At 35.7% G+C, this 25,976-nt stretch overlaps 2 protein-coding genes across 7 annotated transcripts in view; both read left to right on the top strand.

Annotated features, from left to right (window-relative positions):
• The first annotated feature begins 537 nt into the window (after positions 1-537).
• On the top strand, positions 538-19,575 carry HORMAD1 (HORMA domain containing 1). Of its 5 annotated transcripts, none has more exons than XM_027056256.2 (15): positions 538-1,071; positions 1,730-1,854; positions 2,548-2,692; positions 4,281-4,344; positions 5,123-5,159; positions 7,395-7,415; positions 7,689-7,715; positions 9,234-9,301; positions 9,802-9,953; positions 11,164-11,423; positions 13,244-13,310; positions 13,391-13,467; positions 14,188-14,271; positions 17,290-17,361; positions 18,924-19,575. In XM_027056256.2, exons 2-15 carry the CDS (start codon positions 1,822-1,824, stop codon positions 19,002-19,004), a joined length of 1,188 nt encoding a protein of 395 aa, XP_026912057.1. In that variant the 5' UTR covers positions 538-1,071; positions 1,730-1,821; the 3' UTR covers positions 19,005-19,575. The 5 variants fall into 5 exon arrangements, with proteins under 5 accessions (XP_026912057.1, XP_026912055.1, XP_026912056.1 ...); XM_027056254.2 differs by having other exon boundaries at positions 540-1,071; positions 1,792-1,854; XM_027056255.2 differs by lacking the exon at positions 538-1,071 and adding an exon at positions 1,079-1,216 and having other exon boundaries at positions 1,792-1,854.
• Positions 19,576-20,430: 855 nt separating this feature from the next.
• GOLPH3L (golgi phosphoprotein 3 like) overlaps positions 20,431-25,976 on the top strand; it is a 37,657-nt gene continuing 32,111 nt past the window's right edge. Inside the window, exons 1-3 of one of the 2 annotated variants that reach the window (XM_027056258.2) lie at positions 20,433-20,591; positions 21,034-21,170; positions 22,882-23,076. In XM_027056258.2, coding sequence (XP_026912059.1) covers positions 22,894-23,076 — 183 coding nt within the window. In that variant the 5' untranslated portion in view covers positions 20,433-20,591; positions 21,034-21,170; positions 22,882-22,893. Of the gene's footprint in view, positions 20,592-21,033; positions 21,171-22,881; positions 23,077-25,976 lie in introns of both variants that reach the window. The other variant, XM_015077876.3, reaches the window with a different exon arrangement.

Here is a 25,976-nt window from a genome sequence, read left to right as displayed (position 1 = left end):
CTCTCTCTCTCTCTCTCTCTCTCTGCCCCTCCCCCGCTCATGCTCAGTCGCTTTGTCTGTCTCAAAATGAATAAACTTTTTTAAAAAATAAGTAAAATAGGAGTAATACTTATGTCTTCTTCACAAGGCTCTTAGAATAAGCAAAGTAGGAGAAAGAAGTGAATTTTGAAAGCCATTTGTAAACTTGACCTGTGAGAGAACTATAAAGCAAAATAATTATTAAACCAGGGGATTTGAATATTGAATTTGCGTGGGGCCAACGGGGAGCTTGCACTCATGATCCTGAGATCAAGCCCTGAGCGGCGATCAAGAGTGGAATGCTCTCGGACCGGGCCACCCAGGTTCCCCAGATACTGAATATTTTTCATTGAAAACAAGATTCTAGACTTCATTCCTCTAACTGACTTTGGGCAAATCTTTTCATCTTTTCATACAGACACATCTAAGTTAATGAATAATTATGAAATGTTTATACCGATAACACAATTTATTTGGATATGTAACAATTAGTAAACAATTTGTACTCTTCGACAATGTCCAACTACCTACCAGCTCTGATCGTGTTTGTAAATGCGACATTAACTACATTAGTAGCTATGCACTGTCCCCACCGACAGCGCAGCGGAAATAACTAAGTAGGCCACTGCCAGAGCAACTGGCTTCCTGAAGACACAGGAGACTAAGGTGGGAGTACAATACATATGTGGTAGATCGAATAACAAAAGCAAAAGTTCGAAACCGATCGGAAATTAACAGGATTCATTAAATGACGGCCGAGAACACTTGGGTCACCGTAGGAAAGCTTTGTTATTTCGGGAAGCTTGGCACACGCCATTACTTAACGTTACCCTGCTGGCAATCGGCCTTTCTCTGGCTGAGACGAGCTCTTCGGCCGGTTGGGGTTCCCAGCGCGCCTTGCGCGGCTCTTGGCGGGAAAGCGACGGTGGGGGGATCACACGGCCCTGTAAGCGCCTCCGCGGGCGACCGTTGAAGGAAGGCGCCTGCGCGTCAGGCAAAGCGCGCGCCGCACGGTGCCAGGTTTCCCAGCGGCTGGTGCCCCTCAGACCTTACGTAATGTATTTGTTTTCTTTCCTGTTTGTTTGTGTCTTCTGCGTTTCAAGCTCTTTTTCTGTCGCTTCACAACTACTTTTAAGCTTCTTAAAGTCTTAATGGTGAAACGGGACGGAAACGTGAGCCTGCTGCTTTTTCACGAGAGGTTCGAGATTAGGTTAACTCCAGTGTCTAGTCCGGGCTTCTTTAGGGTCAATGACACTAAAGCGTGTCCTCTGGGACCTCTTCCAGTGGAATTGTCTGCTTAAGACAAGGGAAACTGGAACCCCCAAATGAAACTTACGTGAAAATACCAATTGTAATTGAGAAATCAGAATCAGCCAAGAAAGATCTGGAATATTTTCCATTCCGCTTTTTGGGGTGGTTCCGCAGAGTAGGACAATATGTTTTTATACCCAGAGCTGGGCTGAATGAAGTTCAGTTAAGGAACCTGACTTGAATCAGTTGTTTGAAACTATAAATGTAAAAAAAAAAAAAAAAACTTCTAAGATTATTTTAAAGAGTCTGGCAGGGGCCGTTTTCATACCTACCTAACCGTGCAATGTAGTCAGTACTCGAATACTGTGATTGATTTCTTTATGTAAACATTATTTACATGAAATTGATCACATAAAATTTATTTTTATTCACTTAAAGTTCTTTCTGACTTTACATGTAGCCAACTAGAATATTAGCGATACAAAAAAGATCTGAAGTTAAAGCTCACGTTTCTGTCACAAGGTTGAATTAAGGAAAAGACTTTCCCAGAAGATGGCCACTGCACAATTACAGAGGACTTCCATGGTATGATTTCTTGTATTTAAAAATATTTTAATGTAGCTAATCTTATTGTTTCCTGGAGTCTTTTATGTTTAAAAGTTAGAGCCAACTGTTTGAAGGGTTTAATGAGATCAGGAAACTCCATGTTTTAAGAAAGGAAGGTATTTGCTAAACTATTTAGAATCCATGGAGAATTGTGTTGGATGTTTGATGCATTGCATTAAATCACTGGTTCGTATCCAATTTACACTAGGTGTTAATGAATGCTATTCTGTGGCTTTGATGAAATTATCATTCATAGCAGTCTAGTCCAAGGAAATGAATGTGCATGCCTCACAAAGAAAATTCTCATCTTTGCAATGTTCTTGTGTTACAGGGTTATGTGTGTCAAATCTAGTTAGTAACTAAAGAGTTACTACAATCTATCATGTATTATGCACTTACAGACTGTTAACCTGCAAGAGGATGTTAAGAGGATTTTTAAGCACTTTTTGCATTTTACCTTTAGGCTGCTTCCCTGAAATCACTTTCGCCTCTTAGAAGCCACCCTGACTTTCTGGGTTAGAAATTCTATGGGAAAGTACCGTGGTTCACCACTATGGTTAGAAATTCTTTGGGAAAGTACCATGCTGACGCAAAGTTAGATCTACCTGAAGTTTGGGAGGATGTTATTTTTAATAAATCTAAATAAAATGTTTTCATTTTCCTGAAATTTAGAGTGCATTGGTATTTCCCAATAAGATATCAACAGAGCAGCAGTCTTTAGTGTTAGTGAAGAGGCTCCTAGCAGTTTCAGTATCCTGCATCACCTATTTGAGAGGAATATTTCCAGAATGTGCTTATGGAACAAGATATCTAGATGGTAATGTAATGTTTATTTTTTGTTTATTTTCAACTTTGTTCATGTTGATTTTAAAACCTGCTTTAAACGTGTTGTTTTTATTTTGGCTTGCTTTAAGACTGTATAAATTTTTGCCTAGAGATCTTTTTTTAATAATAGCTTTAGTGAGATGAAATTCACATACCTGACAATTCACTCACTTAAAGTGCACAACTGAATGATTTTTAGTATATTCAGATTGGTGTGCAACCACTACCATAGCCAATTTTAGAACATTTCATCACCCCAAAAGGAAACTCCATACTCACTAGTCATTCTCCCCTTCCCCCAACCTCCCCAGTCCTCGGATTCCACCAGTCTGCTTTCTGTCTCTATGGATTTACCTATTCTGGACATTCCCCATAAATGGAATCATATAATATGTGGTCCTTTGTGACCAGCTTATTTCACTTATGTTTTCAAGATTCATCCGTATGGTGACATGAATCAGTCCTTCATTCTCTTTTATTGTTGACTAGTATTCTATTATATAGAATGTTTATATTGATAAGCAAACATTGATGAATGTTTGTTTCAGTTGTTTACACTTTTTTGGCCATTATAAATAATGCTATATTCATGTACACATTTTTATGTGGACTAAGTAGTTTTTAAAAAGTATATTCAATACCTTTGGAAGCACTTAATCCTAAAATTTTTCCTTAGTTTCTCAAGTTTAATTTCACCTGACATTACTCTTTAATGATGAAGCTGGTAGGTAAAAACATTCTATTATTTATTGCTTTGTATAGTAGTAGTATATGTTCTTGTGTTATTTTGGGAAGTAAAAATAACAGCCTATTTATACTACAGTAATAATTCATTACCCAGCACATAGTGTGTACCTAATTTTGTGTGCCAACTATATGGTGGGCAATATGTTAAGCACTATGTTATGTATTACAGCTTGTTAATTCATATTACAGGCCTGTGAGTTAGCTATTACTCCTATAAGGAACCTGAGACAGAGACAGAGATCTTAGTCCTTACCATTGTATTACCTGTTGCTTCCTTGCAGGTCTCTATCTCTCACAGCCAGTTAACTTCTTGGCCTTTTACAAGAATTTAATTGGGATACGGGCCCATGCAAATACTCTAAAACTCTTGGATAATGATGGCGTGAAAGCATTATATCTAACTTTTAAGTATTCTATAGCTTTTAAAAATTACATTTTTTTTTTTGCCCATCACATGTATCCTAATCATTTTGATGCCATTTTATAATAAGGATAAAAAGATTATTTATTTCCATAAGACCTTTCTTCTTTTAAATTATGTTAATACCAATCATCTGGAAGTTCATTGCCATTGCATAATATATATCTAATACACAGCTGACGAAAATAATTTCACTTAAATTTCTAGGTGCTTGGGGTGCCTGGGTGGCTCAGTTGGTTAAGCATCTGACTCTTGATCTCAGCTCAAGTCTTGATCTCGGGGTCATGAGTTCAGGACCTGTGTTGGGCTCCGCCGTGGGCCTGAAACCTACTTAAAAAAATAAAATAAAATAAAATTTCTACTTGCTTACTAATCTTGAGTAGTTCTATATTTATATCATTTTGGTGTTTAGATCTTTGTGTGAAAATTCTGAGAGAAGATAAAAACTGTCCAGGATCTACACAGTTAGTGAAGTGGTAAGTAAAAGATTACCTAATGATATGAAATTATTTTTCTCTTAAATCACATTTTTTTTTTGTACCTTGCATACCTTTCATTGTTTAACCCAATTTTAGTAACTCCCCCTTTAACACTAGATACCATTTTTGCAGGTCTTTGGATCTTTGCATTAAATTTTTTCTTTAATTTTAAAGAAATTAAAATTCTGGCTCAATAGGTAGAGCATTTGACTTTTGATCTTGGGGTTGTAAGTTTGAGCCATACATTGGGTGTAGAGATTACTTTAAAAAAATAAAATCCTAGGGGTGCCCGAGTGTCTCAGTCGGTTGGGCGTTTGATTCTTGGTTTCAGCTCAGTTCATGATCTCACGGTTCATGAATTCTAGCTCTCCATCAGGCTCTGTGCTGACAGCGCAGGGCCTAGTTGGGATTCTCTCTCTCCGTCTCTGTCTGCCCCTCCTCACCTCTCTCTCTCTCTCTCTCTCTCTCTCACACACACACAAACACACACACACACACAGTGAATAAATAAACTTAAAAAATAAAATAAAATCTTAAAAAAAGGGAGCTTTTTTTTTTTTTAAGTAAGTTCCTTGCCAAATGTGGGATTTGAACTCACAACCCTGAGATCAAGAGCTGGATGCTCCACAAACTGAGCCAGCCAGATGCCCCAAGAAGGGAGCTTTAATAAGAAAATTTTGTATTATTTAGTAATGAGATAATATGGAGACTTATTAAAAGAATTATTTTCTGGAAAAGCATTCGGTCTAAAAATGAATATTTCATTATTTTTTAGGATGCTAGGATGCTATGATGCTTTACAAAAAAAATACGTAAGTCAGTATCTCATTGTCTTTTTTTCTACAGCTTATACTCTATAAATGTAACAGCAATAGCCACAAAGTAGAACATTAATTTAAACTAATTTGGGCATAGGCCAGCCCAAATTACTGAAAAGTTTGAACATTTGAATATTTTAAAGACTAATATTCAACTCAATTTAAAGCCGATAGAATTAATGCTTAACAAATTTTGCCAAGCCAGTTTTAGTTAACACTTGGTTGTGTTAAGAATAACACTTATTAACTTACAAAAACTTAATAAATTAAAAAAAACTCTTTTAAAATAGTTTATTAGTTTCACATGCCTTCTACAATTTTGTTTATACTAATAATTTAATAAATTGTTTCTTCATAAGAATTCAAAAATAAATTTCTGTGTAGTCTAGGTTAAATTGTCACAAATCAGGGGCGCCTGGGTGGCTCAGTCAGTTGAGTGGCTGACTTTGGCTCAGGTCACGATCTCGCGGTCTGTGAGTTCGAGCACCGTGTCGGGCTCTTTGCTGACAGCTCAGAGCCTGGAGCCTGTTTCAGATTCTGTGTCTCCCTCTCTCTGACCCTCCTCCGTTCATGCTCTGTCTCTCTCTGTCTCAAAAATAAATAAATGTTAAAAAAAATTTTTTTTAATTGTCACAAATCATAAATAGGTGAAATTTCGATTAATAAGGGTTTACTGTAGATTATAAGCCTTTTTGTATACTTATGTTTATATTAACATATATAAAGAAGTCCATCTCTAAACAAAATGTAAAAAAGATATAATTTTATCCATGGTCACTAACCTCCCTTATTAAGGCATTAAGTATTTAATACTCATTAAATATTAAGTGCCTGCTATGTGCTAGACACATACTCCAGGTAGGAGCTGGGTGAACTAACAGTGGTCAGCGAAACAAAGAGAGCCCTTTCTATAGTGGGAAAACAGTCAATAAAACAAGTAAATCAGATAATTTACAATTGTGCTAAATGCCAATAAAATATTTAGAAAAAGTGTGTTGCAGGTGGAGAGGTGGGGTAACTTTCGATAGGATAGGAGCTTCTCTGAGTAGGTGCCATTTAAGCTGAGAATTGACTGAGAAGAAACCAGCCAGGCATTGACTTTGGGAGAGAATATTCCTGGCAGAAGAGCAAATACAAAGAGTTGAGGGAAGTTTAGAGAGTTCAAGGAACAAAAAGAAAGCGAGTGTGAATGGAATGCAATGAGCAGTGGGGGAGGAGGAGTCGTTTAGAGGAGTCTGGAGAAACAGGCAGGGCCAGAGCTTTCAGGACTATGTAGGTGAGGGGTTTGAATTATATTTTAGGTGCCATTTGAAGGTTTTGAGTAGAAATGTAACATCATTTAATTTACATTTTAAATTAAAAATCACTGTGGCTACTTTCAAGACAATATACTGTGGAAGGAGAATAAGATGGGAATCAAGGAGAGTGTTGCTTAGTCCGTTAATGCAGTACTGGTGAAAAATCACTGTGGCTTAGACCAAGAGGCAGAGAAGGAAATAAATGAAAAGATTCAGGGTATATTTGGCAATAGAACTGATTCGACTTGTTGATAGATTGGTTGTGGAGTATAAGGAAAAGATCCAAATCAAGGATGACTCTTAGATTTTTGTCCAATTACTTTAGTGGGTGATTTCCTATGATTCTCTATTCCTCTGGTTTCCAAAGCTTCTTCCCTTTATTAAATGAACAGAGTCCTGAACTCTACTTTTCTCTTTTCAAAATTAGTTCTAACATTGGTAAGGTTTAATGTGTTATTTCATAATATATATTTTCCTTGTAACTGGCAGAAATACCCATGTTTGCTTAAGTCAGTGACATGAATTTCAACCTTTAGTAAGTCAACTAGAAATATCTATTTGGGGGTGCCTGGGTGGCTCAGTCGGTTAAGCGTTGAACTTTTGATTTCAGCTCAGGTCACTATATCACAGTTGTGAGATTGAGGCCCACATTGGCTCAGATCTGGGCATGGAACCTGCTTAAAATTCTCTCTCTCCCTCTGCCCCTCCCCCAGCTTGTGTGTGCACAGGTTTCTCAAAAGTAAAAGAAAGAGAGATATTTGGGGGACTAGAGAAAGATACATAATGTATTGCTTTATATACATCATATTTTCTGCAAGGTTATTTCTTACTAGGAATAAATGTTGAAATAAGGCAAAGAATTCTTATGATCCATCATGAAAAAATATTTTATGGAGTAAAAGTAAGATTTTTGTTCTTTGTTATATTTCAGCTAAGGATGGTTGTTCTAGCTGTAAGTATTTTTAAATTGTATGTTCTTTTTTAAAGACGTCAAATTTGGCCTTGCTTATTTAAATAACACTAAAACCAACAATTGATTATGTCACTTTATTCAAGTAAATGATCTATTCAGTGGGGGCAAAAGTAACAAATTAATATTTTGGGAGGTTATTTTGTATTTTGTTTTGCTGAATCCATTTAATAGTTTCATCTAAATATCCAATTTAGTTCTCCTTGAATACTTAGCCTTATATAAATAACTCAATTATAAATTATTTTTAAATAGGTATACACCAATCCAGAAGACCCTCAGGTAGGTGTACTTAGGTTAGTAAAGAAACATAATATCTTTAAAATCTAAAAATAACATAAAATTATAATAATATCCTATGCTTTTACTTGTGCTTTAATCAATACACTTTCACATATATTTTCACATTTGAACCATTTGAACCTCGTAAAGGCCTTTTGAGGTAAGACAAGGCTTGTATTGTTATCTTTAAACAGATTAATACACTTACTACCAAAGAGACTGTGTGACTGACCCTTGGCCACTAAGCCAAAAACCAATAGAAATAACCTAAAACTCCTGATTTCTGCTTCAATATAATATTCTTTTTATGGAATTTTGAAAGAGGTTGAGTTTGACAAAAATAAGATACTTAACACTTGCACTTTGAATATTCATCCCAATTCAGTCACATCCACCTGTTCATCTGACAATTAAAGAAGGTATTACAAGAAATGACAGGAAAAACCAAACAAGAAACAAAGGGGAAAGATCTGTTGAGTGCCTACTATTATTAGGCTCTGTTCCTTGAAGCTTTATATGCATTATCTCATTTATTCATCATAACCTTCATGGGGTAACTACCATTATTATCTCCACTCTAGATAAGGAAACCTAGATACAAGGTTTCTTGCCAGAGGTCACAGTGGCAGAACAAGAATTTGGACCTAAGAAGTCCAGTTCATGACCTTGGTGCTTAACCATTGCACAGTAGCTGTTATAGTGTTCCATTCAGTCATGGAGAAGCAGCTGTTTTTAAAAAGAAAGAGCTAATCCCCATTCCTATGTGAGCACTGAAATACAAAGAAAGCAATTAAAAAAAAAAAAAAAAAAGCTTCGACAGGGCTGGCAGTGTCTTTTCTTTGATACTCATGCCTGCAGTTAATGCTTAATATATGTCCATGGTGACAAAAATCACGTAAGCAAATGTTGTGAATTAGTTGATTGTTTGGAAACTAACTGCTCAGAAAATATTCATTTAGTTTCAGATGTTTTATATAGTTGAACATTTTTTACTTTCAGTAAAAGAGCAACTTTGTTGATTCACTAATATTTATTGAATGTTGGCATGCCAGGCAGTTTATTAAGTGCTCTGTATAAATTATCCTGTTTGTCAAATATTCATAACCACCAATGAGATAGGTACTATTTTCAACCCCTTTTATTAGTTGGGGAAACTGAAACTTAGGTTTAAATGACTTGCTCTTAGTCACAGTATAGCAAGGATTTAAGCCCTGTGCTTGAGCCATTCTGCTAGAATTAGAGATAATGCTGCCCCTCTCACCTATCTGCTAAGGAGTTCCTTTCTGATATATATGATATCCATTGCAATTAGTAGGGGAATGACCATCTCTCCAAACTGAAGCACCAAATCCCAAACCAAGGGAATTATTAGGATTTGAAGATTTCAGTGGACCAATAAGGGTTAACATGGCAGAAAAATTACTAAATCAGCATGAAGAGTCATAGAAAAGCTGTATATAGCTACTTGGCTGCCAGTACTGTAAATCAGATACATAACTGCAATGTTTTCTATTTAAGACAATTTCAGAATGTTACCAATTTAAGTTCAAGTACAGTAATAATGGACCAGTCATGGACTTCATAAGGTATGGTTTTATAGTTTTCTTTTTGTATTACGGATTACCACTTATTCATATTAATACTATATTGCTAAACTTCAGAAGTACTGAAGTACTTCTGAAATGTCTCAAACACCCCCAATTAACCATCCAGGAGTGGCTGTAAAAACATCCTTTGAGTAGCTGCAAGCCCAAATTCTGTGGCTTATTTTAATTGTGAAACAGAGCCAAAGGGTAGGAAAGCTGTTGTATGCTTGAATGATTAGAAATGTAATTAAAATCCATCACTTGTTTCCTTTAAACATCTTATATAAGATGCATATTAAATAAAATTATTAGTTTATACTGTTATTAATAATATTGATGATATTAAATCTTTCATAATAGTGACATTAAAACACATTTATGGTAACTTTCAACTTAAAAACTTAATGCTATAATAGGAATAAGAATCTCAAATAGTAAAATATGAAGTTACTAGAAGCCATACATGTCATAAAAGAAATTCATGTGTGATTCTCTTGTAGTAAAAACCAAAGCAACGATTCCAACATGTCATCTGCTGACACCAAGAAAGCAAGTATTCTCCTCATTCGCAAGATTTATATTCTAATGCAAAATCTGGGACCTTTACCTAATGATGTTTGTTTGACTATGAAACTTTTTTACTACGATGAAGGTACTATTTGTAACACGTCCTCTTGTTACCTGTATGTTTTAGTATTGAAACAGTTGGTTTCCATCCTAACTGATTTTAAGACCTAAATTGTAATATATTTTTTGAAATTATAAAATATTCATTTAATGTAAGTATTTGAAAAAGAAAGATTAGAAAAAATAGACTTTCAAATGTATATAAGCTTCTCCAGCGATATGAACATACCCATATGAGGTACAACCTCACTCATAATTAAAGAAATAAAACAGTGAGATGCTACTTTTCACTTACCAGAGCAGTAAAACTTGTAAACCATTTCTTGGCAAGGGTGTGAGGGAAAAGTAGGCACTTTTATAAATTCTCAAGGGAATGTATGTAGGTGCAAGAGTTTTAGAGGACATTTTGGCAGTATCAGAATTTTAGATGCACATTCTCTTTAATCCAGAAATTCTATACCTAGAAAAGTGTCTTGGGAATATATTTAACACAAACATGCAAGGTTATATGTTTATAAGGATACCATGCAAGCTATTATAGAGAATGTGCTAGGGCACCTGGGTGGCTCAGTCAGCCAAGCATCTGACTCTTGCTTTTGGGCCAGGTCATGATCTTGTGGTTTTGTGAGTTCAAGCCCTGCACTGGGCTCTGGGCTGACAGCTTGGGGCCTGCTTGGGATTCTGTCTCTGCCTCTCTGCCCCTTCCCCACTCACGCTGTCTCTCTCAAAATAAATAATAAGCTTTAAAAAAAAATGTGCTGATTAAGTTAATTTATCCAAGAAATAATACAAATGGATTAAAAAGAAAGGTTAAAAACATCTAGGTATAGAACAGTATGATCTTATTTGTGTTTTGTTAAGGATATATACATATATGACATATATGTTTTACATGCATAATATCTTCTAGAAGAACATAAAGCAACAATAGTAATAACAACTAACATTTATTGAATACTTAGAATGTGCCAGTTTTAGTCTGAGTAGTTTATATACTTTAATTCATCTAATACCCACAATTACCCTATGGGGTAGATACTATTATTTTCCGCATTTCATAGGTGAGAAAACCAAATCAGGGATGATAAATAATTTATTCAAAGTCATACAGCCAGTCAAGTGAAGAAGAAAAAAGGTTGCCTTTCTATACTATTTGAAATGTTTTCAATCTTTGTATGTTATTATTATTATGTTCTCTTCAGTTTCATAAACTTCATAGTTTATACTTTTTGCAGTTACACCCCCAGATTACCAGCCTCCCGGTTTTAAGGATGGTGATTGTGAAGGAGTGATATTTGAAGGGGAGCCTATGTACTTAAATGTGGGAGAAGTTCCAACACCTTTTCACACCTTCAAAGTAAAAGTGACTACTGAAAAAGAACGAATGGAAAATATTGATTCAGCTATTTTATCACCAAAACAATTAAAAACACCACTTCAGAAAATTCTCAGGGACAAAGATGATCGAGAAGATGAACAGGAGCATTATATAAGTGTCAGTACATTTTAAAGAGTTATAAAGTACCATAGTAACAAATGTTTGACTCAATTCTAAAGACTAATAGTTCTCATTAATATTTGTATAAATATTGTATTATAATCATAAACTCAAGGTTGATCTGCACCGTAAGAAAGGTATAGGCTTTTCATTTTAAAACTCTTTATCTTGGTGCAAACATTATTCTCAGAAATTTAAAGCACAGCTATTCTGGGACTCCTGGGTGGTTCAGTCGGTTAAGTGTCCAACTTCTGCTCAGATCGTGATCTCACAGCTCATGAGTTCGAGCCCCGCATTGGGCTCTGCAGCTGACAGCTCAGAGCCTGGAGCCTGCTTCAGATTCTGTGTCTCACTCTCTCTGCCCCTTCCCGGCTCATGTTCTGTCTCCCTCTCCTTCAAAAATAAATAAACATTAAAAAAAAATGTTTAAAAGAAACAACTATTCTGAATGAAGTCCTGGAGGCCCAGCCACTCACCACTTCAACTACCCTCATAGTGTACTCTGAGGAAACCCCTTGGTCTGGAGCATAATTTGCAAACCACTGAAATACTCCAATCCCCCAACTAATGTTGGAATCCTTCCTACAACACCCTTACTAGATGCTCATTTAAACCTGTGCTTGAATTCATTTGGGGCCTGCAAAATCACTGTCCTAAAGCAGGCTGGAAGTTCCTAGAAGGCAGGAAAAGTGTCATTCATCTTTGTAATCCTCCAGTGCCTACCAGACTTAGGTTTACTGTGTACATTCTCAGTTTTGAATAGAAGTATGCTAGAAGTATAAATAGAAATATAAAAAAGGCCTTTTTTTATTGTTACCTTACTCCCAGAAAATCTTCCACATTAACATGATTGTTATTTAATGTAATCTTTGTTGTTTTGTCTTATCTCATTTAATTCTAAATTATGATCTTAGTACTTATATATAGAGACTGACTTTTCTGATTTAGGCTCTGCCACATCCTTACAAATAGAAAATTCAATTTTCAAACAGTTTAGTCAAAGAAAAAGTCTTCTCAAAACCTAAATCCCAGTCTTGCTTTATAAACAAATAATGCTGGGATTTATGTAGCATTCTTTAAAATATTTAAAGCTCTTTGACATATGTCACAAAAAAATGTATAATTATAAAGTAGACATTAAACTTGTTGCTATTTCTACCGTACCATGACTGATCTATTCTTCACTAACTTCCTGAAGAGGATTGGGGCATATTCAGTGTGTGCTAACATATGTATAGAAATTCCAGAGATATGGGCGCCTGGGTGGCTCAGTTAGTTGAGCGGTCGACTTCGTCTCAGGTCATGATCTCGCAGTTCCTGAGTTCGAACCCCACGTTGGGCTCTGTGCTGACAGCTCAGAGCCTGGAGCCTGCTTCGGGTTCTGTGTCTCCCTTTCTCTCTGCCCCTTCCCCGCTCATGCTCTGTCTCTGTCTTTCAAAAATGAATAAACGTTAAAAAAATTTAAAAAAATAAAGAAATTCCAGAGATACAGCAATGATGCTTGTGTAAACATGTCTAACGCAGTGCCCTCCGACAATAGTAAGAACTAAGGATTCTTAGAGCCATTATGTATTTTTGAGAAAGTTGTATATTTGTTCTTAAAGCAACCCTGCCAAAAAGAGTAGTAGTTTTTACTTTGGATAAATGTTGTACCTTGTTATAGTAATTATAGGACTTTATTTCTAGCAAACGTAAGGTAGTTATACTGTTATGTTATATTTAACCTTCATAAAACAAATTTGTTCATAAATACTTTGCCCAGTTGTTTTAATTTCTTTTCAAAATGTGTCCATTTTTTTATTCATGTAATTATGTAGGATGATTTTGACATTGAAACTAAAATGGAAGAGCAGAAAAAAAACCCTGGATCTTCTGAACTTGGAGGTAAGAAGTTAATGAAAATGTAGATTGATTCACTTCCAATTCTATTTCATACCATTTTAACTTTTTTTTTTTTTAAACAGAACCAAGTTTAGTTTGTGAGGAAGATGAAATTATGAGATCTAAGGAAAGTCCAGATCTTTCAATTTCTCATTGTCAGGTATAAATTTGATAATTCATCTCACTTTTAACTTGCTTTTTTTACCCCAAAAGACTTGCTTATATAGTTATCTAGTTATTTTTCAGGTTTTGTTATTATATTCAAGGTCTTTTAGGATAAAATTAGGTCTCAAGAATGCTTTTTAACAAAACTTGAAAAGTATATATTGCAAAGTTTTGAATTTTTGTGGATTTATTTAGTAGTAAACCTAAATATTGTTCATAGAATCTCAGAATTTCAGCTAGAGAGAATCTTAAGCAATTATTCTACCACCTTTTGTGCTTACAAATGGAGTATATAATACATTTTTATTGCCTTGAGAAGACGTGTTTAATTTTGTTTTCCGTAGACAGTAAAATCTTGATATAACATTTAGATAAAAAGAACTTGAAAATAATGGGACTGAGTATTGTCCACCTTCCTCTGCACATCTCCTTTCTCCAATGAGGGTGAGCTAAAGTTCTTATCTTCTGGAAGAGTAGTGTAGTGCCCAATGATCATTTGGGACTTTTTCAGTTCAGTGAATGATCGACTGTATACAGGGTCAGTTTCATTATTTTTACCTTTACATTTTTTGTGACAGTAAGAACCATTCAAAATTACCGGTTTTCATTAAGATAATACCCTAGATTTTATGTTACTGAATTTTAGAGCCTAGTATTATGTTATGGAAAGTTTTTATTACGTTATATGATTTTGTGTAATTATTTTCTTTTCTAGTTTGAACAGTTAGTCAGTAAAACATCTGAACTTGATGTATCTGAAAGCAAAACAAGAAGTGGAAAAATATTTCAGAATAAAATGGTAAGTGTCTCTTTAGATTTGTTTTCCATTTTAACCTTGTAATTTTTCCCCACGTGTGAGTTTATTTTGCTTCTTAATCCTTTCTTTATTGGACCAATATTTAGTAAGCGCCTATTATGTGTCAGGTACTTTTACTAGGTGTTGGAGATATAATATGAATAACACATTGTTCCTACTCTTAGCTAAAAGTTTAGTAACTGGAGCAGTGATATAGGGCCACAGTAGCAGTCTGAGTAGGCTACATGGAGGCACAAAGGAAAGAATGGTTACTTTGATTGAAGGTGCATGAAAGAGGAGAATTCAGGAAAGGCTTTGAGAAATGACACTATCATCCAGTCTCCCAAGGAGATTTCCTAGAATGCCAAAATATTCTCATGTTCTATCTTGTAAATGGATTGTCTTGTTAATGAGACATAAAAATTAATGTTTTGTACATATTTTGCATAAAATGAATCTCATGTTTTTAAGGAAAAACCCACTGCTTTATTTTAGTTTTCTATTTTTATTAAATGGAGATTTATATTTTATTTTAAACCTTTAAGTTACTCAAATGTTCAGGTATGAAGAAAAATCATTCTATAAAATATTATATCCAAACTCAGGAAACAAATAGCACACCCTAACGGTATATTGGCATTTCTTCCCAACTCCTCATTCAGTGACATCATGTTGATAGCTTAAAAGTGGAGATGATGAGAATATCCACAGCATGGAAATCTGCAAAGGCCTCAACTCAGGATTCGTTACTCCTAGAGAACTGGTTGTTAAACATCTACCAGCACACCATTGATTATAGTGCCATTTTTAGGTGTTCTTTTTTCTACATTCTTTTTTTTTTTTTTAAGTTTTTATTTTATTTTTTTAGTAATCTCTTTCTCCAACTCAGGGCTCAAACTCATGACTCCAAGATCAAGAATCACGTGCTCTTCCAACTGAGCCAGCTAGGTGCCCCCTTTTCCATATTCTCAGTAGGAAGTTAAAACTGGCAGAAGGCAGCATGCAAACTAATATGCTGATGAAAGCAAAAGATAAAAAGTTTCAAAAGTTAGTACCCCTAGCAGCAAAATGGTCTTCTAAGCAGCTTCTACTTAAGATGAGTATCCTTTACTAGGATATAGGGAAAAAAGTAAGAGTTAAAAAAAAATTATTAGGCAGGATTTCCTTGTAATGTGACATTAAGACACTTTAGGAGCATAAATTCACTTCTAAAATTGCCCATGTTGGGGCGCCTGGGTGGCTCAGTCAGTTAAACATCCAACTTCGGCTCAGGTCATGATCCTGCAGTTCATGAGTTCAGACCCTGCATCAGGCTCTGTGCTGACAGCTCAGAGCCTAGAGCCTACTTCAGATTCTGTCTCTCTCTCTCTCTCTCTCTCTCTCTCTCTCTCTCTCTCTGCCCCTACCCCCCTTCATGCTCTGTCTCTCTCTCTTTTTCAAAAATAAATATTTTAAAAAATAAAATAAGAAGAAATAAAATTGCTCATGTTTTTGTATATGAACTCTCTGCCAAAGTATTGCTGCTTTTGAGAATCATGACTGCATTATTACTAGAAAAGGGCAAGAAATGAAAATATTTAATTGTATATACATTAAGGAAGCTATATGGAAAAGTACACTTCCCACATCAGAAAATATGCATGTCTGGGGCGCCTGGGTGGCTCAGTCGTTTGGGCATCCAACTTCGGCTCAGATCATGATCTCCTGGTTTGTGAGTTCAAGCCCCACGTTGGGCTCTGTGCTGACAGCTCAGAGCCTGGAGCCTGCTTCGGATTCTGTATCTCCCTCTGTCTCTGCCCCTCCCCCACTCATGCTCTCAAAAATGAATTAACGTTAAAAAAGTTTAAAAAAAGAAAAGAAAAGCATGTCCTTTTAGAGAATAGTAATATGACAGCTAACAATTTGTCATCGTCCAATATTCATTTTAAAAACTGCATAGATAGGGGTACCTGGGTGGCTCAGTCAGTTGAGCATCGACTTTTTTTTTTTTTAACGTTTATTTATTTTTGAGAGACAGAGCACGAGAGGGGAAGGGGCAGAGAGAGAGAGAGAGAGAGGGAGACACAGAATCCGAAGCAGGCTCCAGGCTCTGGGCTCAAACCCACAAAACGTGAGATCATGACCTGAGCCAAAGTCAGATGCTTAACTGACTGAGCCACCCAGGTGCCCCAAGCGTTGACTCTTGATTTTGGCTTGGATTGTGATCCCAGGGTCACGAGACAGAGCCCTGCATCGGGCTCCATGCTGAGCACTGGAGTCTGCTTAGGATTCGGTCTCTCCCCCTGTCCCTCTCCCTGGCTCACACACTTTCTCTTTCTCTCTCTCAAATAAAAATAAAATAAAAACTGCATAGATAGCATTATTTACAATAGCCAAAGGTGGAAAAAAACTATCTATCAATAGACAAAATGGATAAACAAAATGTAGTATTATCCATACAATGGAATATTATTCAGCCATAAAAAGGAATGAAGTACCCATATATGCTTCAACCTGAATAAACCTTGAAAACATGCTAAATGAAAGAAACCAGTGATAAAAGTCCACATATTATTTGATTCTACTCATATGAAAGTCCAGAGTAGGAATTTCTATAGAGACAGAATAGAATGTCTCAGAGCTAGTGGGAGAAAGGGGGAATAGGGAAGTGATTAGTATACTCTACATTTAAAGAAACCAGGTATCCTATCTTAGTCGGAAATAGGTATACTATGTATAATTTTAAAAAGAAAGAAGAGAAGGAAGGAGGGAACAAACAAACAAACCTCAGCGTTTCTTTTTGGAGTGATGAAGTATTCTAAAATTGACTGCAATGATGGTTGCACAATTCTGACTGTAATTAAAATTATTGAACTGTATGCTTTTTAAAATAGATGAACTGTATGCTATCTGAATTATATCTCAGTTATATCTCAGGAAAGCTTTTTTTAAAAACTGCATATAGTTAGTTGCCTCTTGTTTTTCAAATGTTGGTTATTCTTTGAGAAATAACCAATTGATGATTATTCTGTCTTTGTGGAGGCTAATGGAAATCAGCCAGTAAAATCTTCTAAGGAAAATCGGAAGAGAAATCAACTCAAATCTGGGAAAACAGTAAGTTTATGATAATATACAAGTTGAAAAAAATGGCAAGTATCAAACTATCATTACTGTAGATTAAACTTTAAATGCTAAATATGATAATATTCCTGGATATTACCTCAGAGAACTGATATCCAAATCTTGTGTATAAATTGGTTCTAAAAAATGAGGTGATTTTAAATAAGGTGTGCTATGGTTGTTTATTAATTTTTTCCATGTAAATATATACTGATTTCATCAATGATTTGAAATAGTTGGAGGAATCTATAAAATAAAAATCAGTGTGTCCAGAAAAATATGAATAGAATGAGAAAATTAAATATGAATAAATATGGTAGAATGAGAAAATATAAGAATATTTAGGCCATTTTATTTATGTAGAGCTAACCATTTTATTTATGTAGAGCTAAAATTGGGCCAGAAATTTGATCTGAGCTTCCTAGAGATCAAAAATGAAGTAGAAATAAGATAAGTTACCAAATCAACTTGTTCCCTAAAAATATAGCATCTCCCCTCAGTACCTTAGGGGAAAGAAAAATTTTCCTGACCTAAATTTTTTAACAGTTGTTTCATATTTGGGACCTTATTGTGTACCAAGTCAGATCATATGTTTGCCATTTCTGAGATAAATATTTGTATTTTCAGCTATAACTTTTAGTATTATTAGTAGGTTAAAATTAGACAACTGAATACATAAGACTGCTTTAAAGGGGTAATCTCAAAAATGTAGTTAATAGTATTTTTAATTTACATATCTTAAGAAGGGAATGAAATAACCTGATACTTCATTAATATATTAAGTTGTCTGACTTTTCCCAATGTATTAAGCCTTGATTTTTTTTCAAAATCATTCAATTTGTATCATTAGTGAGGTGGGGTTTTGTTGTTGTTGTTGTTGTTGTTGTTGTTTTCCAGAAAAATCAAAGTTGAGTAACTCAGGGAATACTTTCAGGAATTTCCCTAATTTGTCCTCCTATTCATTCAAGATTATACATTGAATGTCTAACAGCTATCAGGCACTGCTAAGTACCAGGAATACAAAAAAAGAAAACATGATTTAAACCTTACATGGTGCCAAGGTAGAATGTTTCTCTCTCTGCAGCTCATTAAATCTTTTTCCCTCTTATCCCTCCAAAATATTTTGAAGACATAATGTTAGATCTTTCTGATTTCTCCAACAGCCCTAATGAAGACCTTACATTTTACAAGTGTGTACTTTCAGCAGCCATCAGAAGATATAAATATATCAGTAATAAAATTTACCCTACTTTATTTATTTATTTGTTTGTTTATTTATTTATTTATGTTTAAGAAATCTTTACACCCAGTGCGGGGCTCGAACTCACAACCCCAAGATCAAGAGCGGCATGCTCCTTGGTCTGAGCCAGCCAGGTGCCCCAACTTTACCCTACTTTTAAACAACTCAGATATACTATCTTAGTAGGAAATAGTTGCACTACGTATACTTTTAAAAAGAAAGAAGGCAAGGAAGGAACAAACAAACTTCACAGATGTGAAAAAATTTAAAATTAAAAACATGTAAACTGGAAAGTATCCTTGTTTTCTTTTGACAGGTCCTTCATCACTTTGATACTTCTAGTCAAGAGTCAGTGCCAAAAAGAAGAAAGTTTAGTGAACCAAAGGAACATATATGAAAATTAATTCTTCTGCATGTTTGCAAAGTTCTCAACATTTAAACTAAAGGACACTGTATTACTATTTTAATGTGTATTTGCCCTACCTGTGAAAAATTATATATAGTCTTAAGCAGTTAGTACACTAAAATGAATTTTTAGGTGACTATCATATTATCTGAGACAATCCAAGAGAACTTTTGTGTAAAATCAAAAGTACCAATGTCATAATTGATTTTGTTCATTATCTGTTCAATATTGATCTATCTTCCATTTTGATGGATACTGCCTTTAAACGTATATTAACTTTTAAGTCAATTTTAAAAACGTTTATTTTGTTATTAAATTTTGGTAGGAATTTACTTTTTACTTACGTTAAAACTATACCACTTAACTGTTTGTCACTGTCATTAAAACCGTATTCTTCAGTACTTTGAGTACTGAATAGAGTGTATTAACATGGTAATATATAACATACCATTAAAAATTGGTTATCTTTTTAACATTTTTGTACTTGAAGACAAAAATGAGGACTGATTTTTAAGGTCTGGCATTTTTGGCAGCATAAATAAAATATTGTTCAGCATCTAGACTCTTTCATGGCTTCTAATTTTTATTTAGCAGAAGATGTTTAGGCACTAATTCTGTGATCATTTTGGTAGATGATACTTTGCAAGAGTTGAGCACACTTCCCAGAATCTTTAAGTGGTCGTATGAAAGATACTGTGCTTTTAGTGAGAAACCTGGGACCTGGTTTCAGCTTTGACCGTTTCCTTTGCCTTAGAAAAGGAAGACTTAAAACTTGGTCTGTTTGCTTCTTGCAGTTTTCAGCAGCCGTATTATAAAACATACATTACCCATGGGTTTGCCAGTAACAAGCGCTGATAGAGAAGGTAGGGGTGTATGCTATGGTAGAAATGTACCTATTCCTGTTTAATGTAAACCACATAAACCTACACAAACTGACCCAGATCAGGTTTTTCTGGAACAGGAAAGTTAGGGACAAGCTAATTGTCGAAAACAACCAATTTTAAAATGTTTATTTATTCTTAGCTTTTTTGGATCCCAACACATCTCACCGAATTGTCCTAGAATACACTGCTACAGTTAACACACCTGCTACAGAGGTTGACCAACAAAAACCTTTGTTGATTGGCAGCTGGTGCTAGCTCACTGAACGCTTTGATTGGACGATTTAATGGGGGTGGGGATCTCAGCTCCCTTTCCTCTCTTCTACCAAGGTTACTTCATTGGATTGACCAGCTGTCAGGTTGACCCAAACCTGCCTCCTTTTGGTGGTGTTTGTCGGGATCGCAACACAATAGCCCGAGGAGAGCCTCCCCTCGTAAGCTCCGATTGGCTGGGCTCAACCTTGGCGGTTTCTGATTGGTCCAATGAAGAAACACCAAGGTAGGTTGCCTAGTGATCCTGAGGAAGCTGATGTGTTATTCCTTTTTTGCATCGAAGGATCAGGAAGTTTGTGCTCTCTGCGTGGCTGAGAAGTTTTTCTACCTACTAGGACGGGGGGGAAGAGGGGGAACAGGTGTCCCCCTAAAACAGAGCGCAAGCTGCAGCCTGCGTCGGGCCGTAACCCAGGAGTAACGTCAGGTAAGCAACGGAGAATATACATTTCCTAACGTCCAAAAACAGCCTCCAGATTTTTTATTTTCTGGGGAGAGGGAGGTTCTTATTTAGTTAGTTTTTGGCCATTTTTTTTTTTCAAATAGTGTTTTTAACTTGTAAATGTCGAGGGGATGTTAGTTCCTCAAAATTCCCCCTTTTTTTTTCTCTGAAGACCTAAAGTTTTTTTGGATTGGGTTAGGAAATAAATCCTATTCACAGTGCCAAATAAGGCTAATGCCTGTAAGCATTTATTTTATGTTTTATTTTTTCCTCCTCCACTCTTCTTCCCGCCTCCCACCAAGAATTATATTTGAAATATAGCCTTGTATAAACAATCTCTTGTAAGTCACTTCACTTGTATTTCTCTTGAAAATGTTCACATGCATTTCTGAGTATTCATTTTAATCAGTATATATTTATTGAGCAGTTACAACGTTAAAGACATTGTGCTAGTTGCTATGGAGACTATAAAAACCCAAGAAGACAATATCCCTGCCCTCAAGAAGTTTACAGTTGAGAGACAGCCATACCAAAAGAAAGACTATAATAAATACTTTAAAGGATGTAAGTATAAATAAAGTTCTGTGAAAGTACAGCTGAGAGAGAGACCAATTCTGGCCATGGGACATACATGGGTAATGGAGAAGGAGATTCACTTAAGGCTTTACCTGGGTCCTCAATAGACCTTTGAAGAATGGGTAGGTAATAGAGAGGAAGGGAAAAAGGAGAGAACACCAACATGTACAAAGGTGGAGAAGTAGCAGCATGGGACATGTTTGAGAAATGGTTTGTTAACAGTACATAATTGAGAGTAATGTAATGGGAAATATTGCTAGAAGGTAGGATGGGATCCAGTCACAGAGGCTCTTGAATGCATTCTTTTGGTCTTAAAAAATAGTCTTTTAAATGATTGCTGATGAGGGGCGCCTGGGTGGCTCGGTAGGTTAAGCGTCCAACTTCGGCTCAGGTCATGATCTCACGGTCTGTGAGTTCGAGCCCCTTGTTGGGCTCTGTGTTGACAGCTCAGAGCCTGGGGCCTGTTTCAGATTCTGTGTCTCCCTCTCTCTCTGCCCCTCCCCTGTTCACGCTCTGTCTCAAAAATAAATAAACGTTAAAAAATTTTTTAAAAATAAATAAATAAAAATAAGTGATTTCTGATGAAAAATATTTATTGTATATCATCTTAAAAATGGATGTTTAGATTTATTTAAAATAAAGTACGCTAGGGGCGCCTGGGTGGCGCAGTCGGTTAAGCGTCCGACTTCAGCCAGGTCACGATCTCACTGTCCGTGGGTTCGAGCCCTGCGTCAGGCTCTGGGCTGATGGCTCGGAGCCTGGAGCCTGTTTCCGATTCTGTGTCTCCCTCTCTCTCTGCCCCTCCCCCGTTCATGCTCTGTCTCTCTCTGTCCCAAAAATAAATAAAAAACGTTGAAAAAAAAATTAAAAAATAAATAAAATAAAGTACGCTAATTTTAAACTTTATCACAGATGATTTATTGCACTTTCTCTTGAGTGTAGATTTTTAAAACATCTGTGGTATATGGTATAAAAGGGCACGTGCTTTGTTTTTTTGTTTTTCTTTTTGTAATTGACAAAGAATTTGTTAATCTTTTAATATTCTCTTGCTGGTACTTTTTGTTGGCAGCTGTTTGTGTATTTGCAACATGGCTAGCTAGGGGTAGAGATGAAAGTTTTCTGGCTATATAGAATTACTACACGTGATCTTCTAAATATTATTCTGTAGCAGTGATTTCCAAAGGGAGTGCATGAAGTGAGTTATTAAGTTATGGGAAGAAAATATCAGAATATATGTTTATATTTAGTTTTTCTTATTTTTTAATTTTCTCTTTTGTGTATTATAATGTGCCATTGAATGCTTATACAAATTACATATAAATTATTATATGCCTTTTGGACCTGGATGCTCCACAATGTTTATGCTGTCCCATAATATTTAACTTGGGGAGGATCCATTTTGTGAAAGGAATTACCATGATGGATATATACTCCTGGGTTATAGACTATGCACGTAAAATTGGCAGACTTAAAAGATAATCATTTCTACCAGTCTTTAAAATCACTGATTTTATTTTTCTGTCAGTGCCTTCTGTGTACTTTGGGAAAGATATGTTAACCTAGTTTTTCTGGTCATTATTCCTTTATTTAAGTTTGTATATATTTCATATTTCTATACATTTGTAGTATGTTAATATGTATGTTTTTGTTTACATAAGCACACATACAGATATTTTTTTGTCACTGCCCCCCCCCCCAGAAACAGGTGAGAATGACCACTTTAACTCACCGGGCCCGTCGCACTGAAGTAGGCAAGAACTCTGAAAAGAAGGTGGAAAGTGAGGAAGACACTAATCAAGACAAGAGTCCAGACAATGAGGACTCTGGTGACTCTAAGGATATTCGCCTCACCCTTATGGAAGAAGTATTGCTCCTGGGACTAAAAGATAAAGAGGTAATGCAGTTGGGTTTGGTAGCCCGTCTCAAAGACTCCTGAATGTCAGAATGTTTTTAGGAAGTAACCTGACAGAATATTTTCATGAATGCTCAGTTGGCCTTGGAATTGTGCTCTAGCCTTCTGAGGGATGGGGGAGTTTGGGGAGGATGAAATCCAGGAGTATAATTACTTGAAATGTAATTTAATTACAAAATTACTCCAAAATTCTGGAAGAGACAAGAGAGAATATAATACAGTGTAAAATTTTGGTACTTGTAGTTCCCCAGCGAGATTGAAGGTGAAATAACTTCCTATTAAACTAAGCAGGCCCACACAATGAAGTTGTCTTGAGCTGTGAAGAGGAAAATCTTTTAAACGACAAGGAACATGTATGATTAGCTGTTTTACAAAAATAAACAGTGGGTAGGTTTCTTACAGTACAGTAGAAATAATTTTTTAATTCTATTTTCTGGATCTTTAGAAGTTAAATATCAATAACCGATAAGGAATATTGTAATTTAGAAAATGTTTTTAAATTAATTGCAGTTTTCCCTTATTAATAGAACACTTTATAATAGAATTAGTCTTGAGATAACAAGTCTTGTGGTACATATTTGTGGTATATACGTGTTGGCTTTCCTACTAGTACTATACATCATCTTTCATTTATAATTTAACTTTTTTTTTTAATGTTTATTTTTGAGAGAAAGAAAGAGAGCATGTGAGCGAGGAAAGGGCAGAGGGAGAGGGAGACACAGAATCTGAAGGAGGCTCCAGGCTTTGGAGCCCAGTGCAGGGCTTGAACTCGTGAACTGTGAGATCATGACCTGAGCTGAAGTCGGGTGCTTAACCGACTGAGCCACCCACGTGCCTCTGTAATTTAACTTTTTATTGTGTTTCACTTTCTTCTTTAATGAAGAGGTTATGAAGAAATATAAATGTAATATTTTAAACAGTCTACTTCCTTTCCAAGAAAGTCTTTAGTAAATACAATAATAATAAAGGCACATTTATTATTGGCCTCTGTTTAGAAACTTAGCAAGTTAAAGTGTTACTTTACATTAAAAAATACTAAAGTTGGGGGCGCCTGGGTGGCTCAGTCGGTTAAGCATCTGACTTCGGCTCAGGTCATGATCTCACAGTCCATGAGTTCGAGCCCCACATCAGGCTCCGTGCTGACAGCTCAGAGCCTGGAGCCTGCTTCGGATTCTGTGTCTCCCTCTCTCTCTGCCCTCCCCAGCTCATGTTCTGTCTCTCTCTGTCTCAAAAATAAATAAAAACATTAAAAAAAAAAATTTTTTTTTTAAATACTAAAGTTGGGCGTGCCTGGGTGGCTCAGTTGGTTAAGGGTCTGCCTTTGGCTCAGGTTATGATCTCACGGTTCATGAGTTCAAGCCCCACATCAGGTTCTCTATTGTCAGCGCAGAGCCTGCTTCAGATCCTCTGTCTTCCTCTCTCTCTGCCCCTGCCCCGCTCGCTCTCTCTCTCTCTCTCAAAAATAAATAAGCTTAGAAAAATACGAAATTTTGCTCTGATAATTGTCCTTAGCTAATAATGAATTGGCTACATACATCTAATAACACGTGTTCTTTTCTGCACCGATTCCTCAAATTTAGGATTACCTTTGTTTCTTTTTTCTTTTTTTTTAAAGTTTTTATTTATTTTGAGAGAAAGTGTGTGAGTGGGGGAGGAAAAGAGAGAGGAAGAGAGAGAGAATACCAAGCAGGGTGTGCACTGTGGGGCTCAAATCCACAAACCATAAGATCATGACATGAGCCAAAGTCAGACCCTTAACTATCCGAGCCACCCAGTTGCCCCCATTTTATTTTCTTTACCACTTTTCCTTTCACTATTTTTTGTCATGTCAGATTACCAACTTGAACAAAATTTATAAGACTTGTTATAGCTTGTGTATTGGTAAAACTGATATTAAAGACATCATATATGTACTTGACCAAGACATGGAAAAATCAGAAAATCTTGCCCACAGGTATATTTTCCTGTTTGCTGAGAAAGTTGATGAAGCTCTAGTTTTATAAAAATCAAACAAATGAGGGGCGCCTGGGTGGCTCAGTCGGTTGAGGTCTGACTTCAGCTCAGGTCCCGATCTCGCGGTGCGTGAGTTCGAGCCCTGCGTCGGGCTCTGGGCTGATGGCTCAGAGCCTGGAGCCTGCTTTCCATTCTGTGTCTCCCTCTCTCTCTGCCCCTCCCCCGTTCATGCTCTGTCTGTCTCTGTCTCAAAAATAAATAAACATTTAAAAAAAATTAAAAAAAAAAAGAAAAAAAAATCAAACAAATGAAAACACAAAATTGACTCTCCAAGAGAACATGAGAGTAGGTCTGAAGATTAGGTGGTATAAATACTGTTTTGAGATGTTTACACAGTGGCTAGGAAACCTTCACTGACTGTAGAAGAGCATTTTAGAACTAAACATCTATTTGGTTATTTTACTTTTGAATAGGAATGATTAATTTCCTGCTGACCTTAGATACTAGAATTTTTGTTTCTGTTTTGTAGAGAATCTAACTTTGGACTTCTCTTTGTGTGTTTTTAAATGTATAATAGTTAATATAAATTTAAGGAAATAGAGTAAAAAATAAAGGAACTCTGGCAAGATACCATTCAAAGATGAGCATGTAACAATTAACCTTTTGAATTGTTCTCATTTTATTTTGAAAATAGTTGACAATTATGTTTTTACCTTTCAGTTGGCTTAGGAAGAACAAGAAATGACAAATCCTTAGGTGTAAATAAATAGGAGAGGTCAAGCCTTCTGATTTATTAAAGTAGTAGTGTTGTTCCAAAATGCCAGTTATATAACTATCTCTAAAATTATTAGTTGATTTCCAGCACTAATTATTTTCTTCTCAACTCCTAAACTACTCATAGATTTATTTAATCATTATTTAGCATGATC

Source organism: Acinonyx jubatus, chromosome C1 (genome assembly GCF_027475565.1).
Source record: "Acinonyx jubatus isolate Ajub_Pintada_27869175 chromosome C1, VMU_Ajub_asm_v1.0, whole genome shotgun sequence".
NCBI lineage: Eukaryota > Metazoa > Chordata > Mammalia > Carnivora > Felidae > Acinonyx > Acinonyx jubatus.
The sequence above is the reverse complement of the archived record's forward strand: the minus strand, read 5'-3'. Positions and strand labels throughout refer to the sequence as shown.

What these genes read in the sequence shown, in the direction of transcription:
- HORMAD1 (XM_027056253.2), top strand. Translation starts at nt 1,170, where the DNA reads ATGGTGAAACGGGACGGAAAC. An exon ending in CCAGTCATGGACTTCATAAG is followed by an intron (nt 9,302 to 9,801) that starts GTATGGTTTTAT and finishes ATTCTCTTGTAG; the next exon opens with TAAAAACCAAAGCAACGATT. An exon ending in AAATATTTCAGAATAAAATG is followed by an intron (nt 14,272 to 17,289) that starts GTAAGTGTCTCT and finishes GTCTTTGTGGAG; the next exon opens with GCTAATGGAAATCAGCCAGT.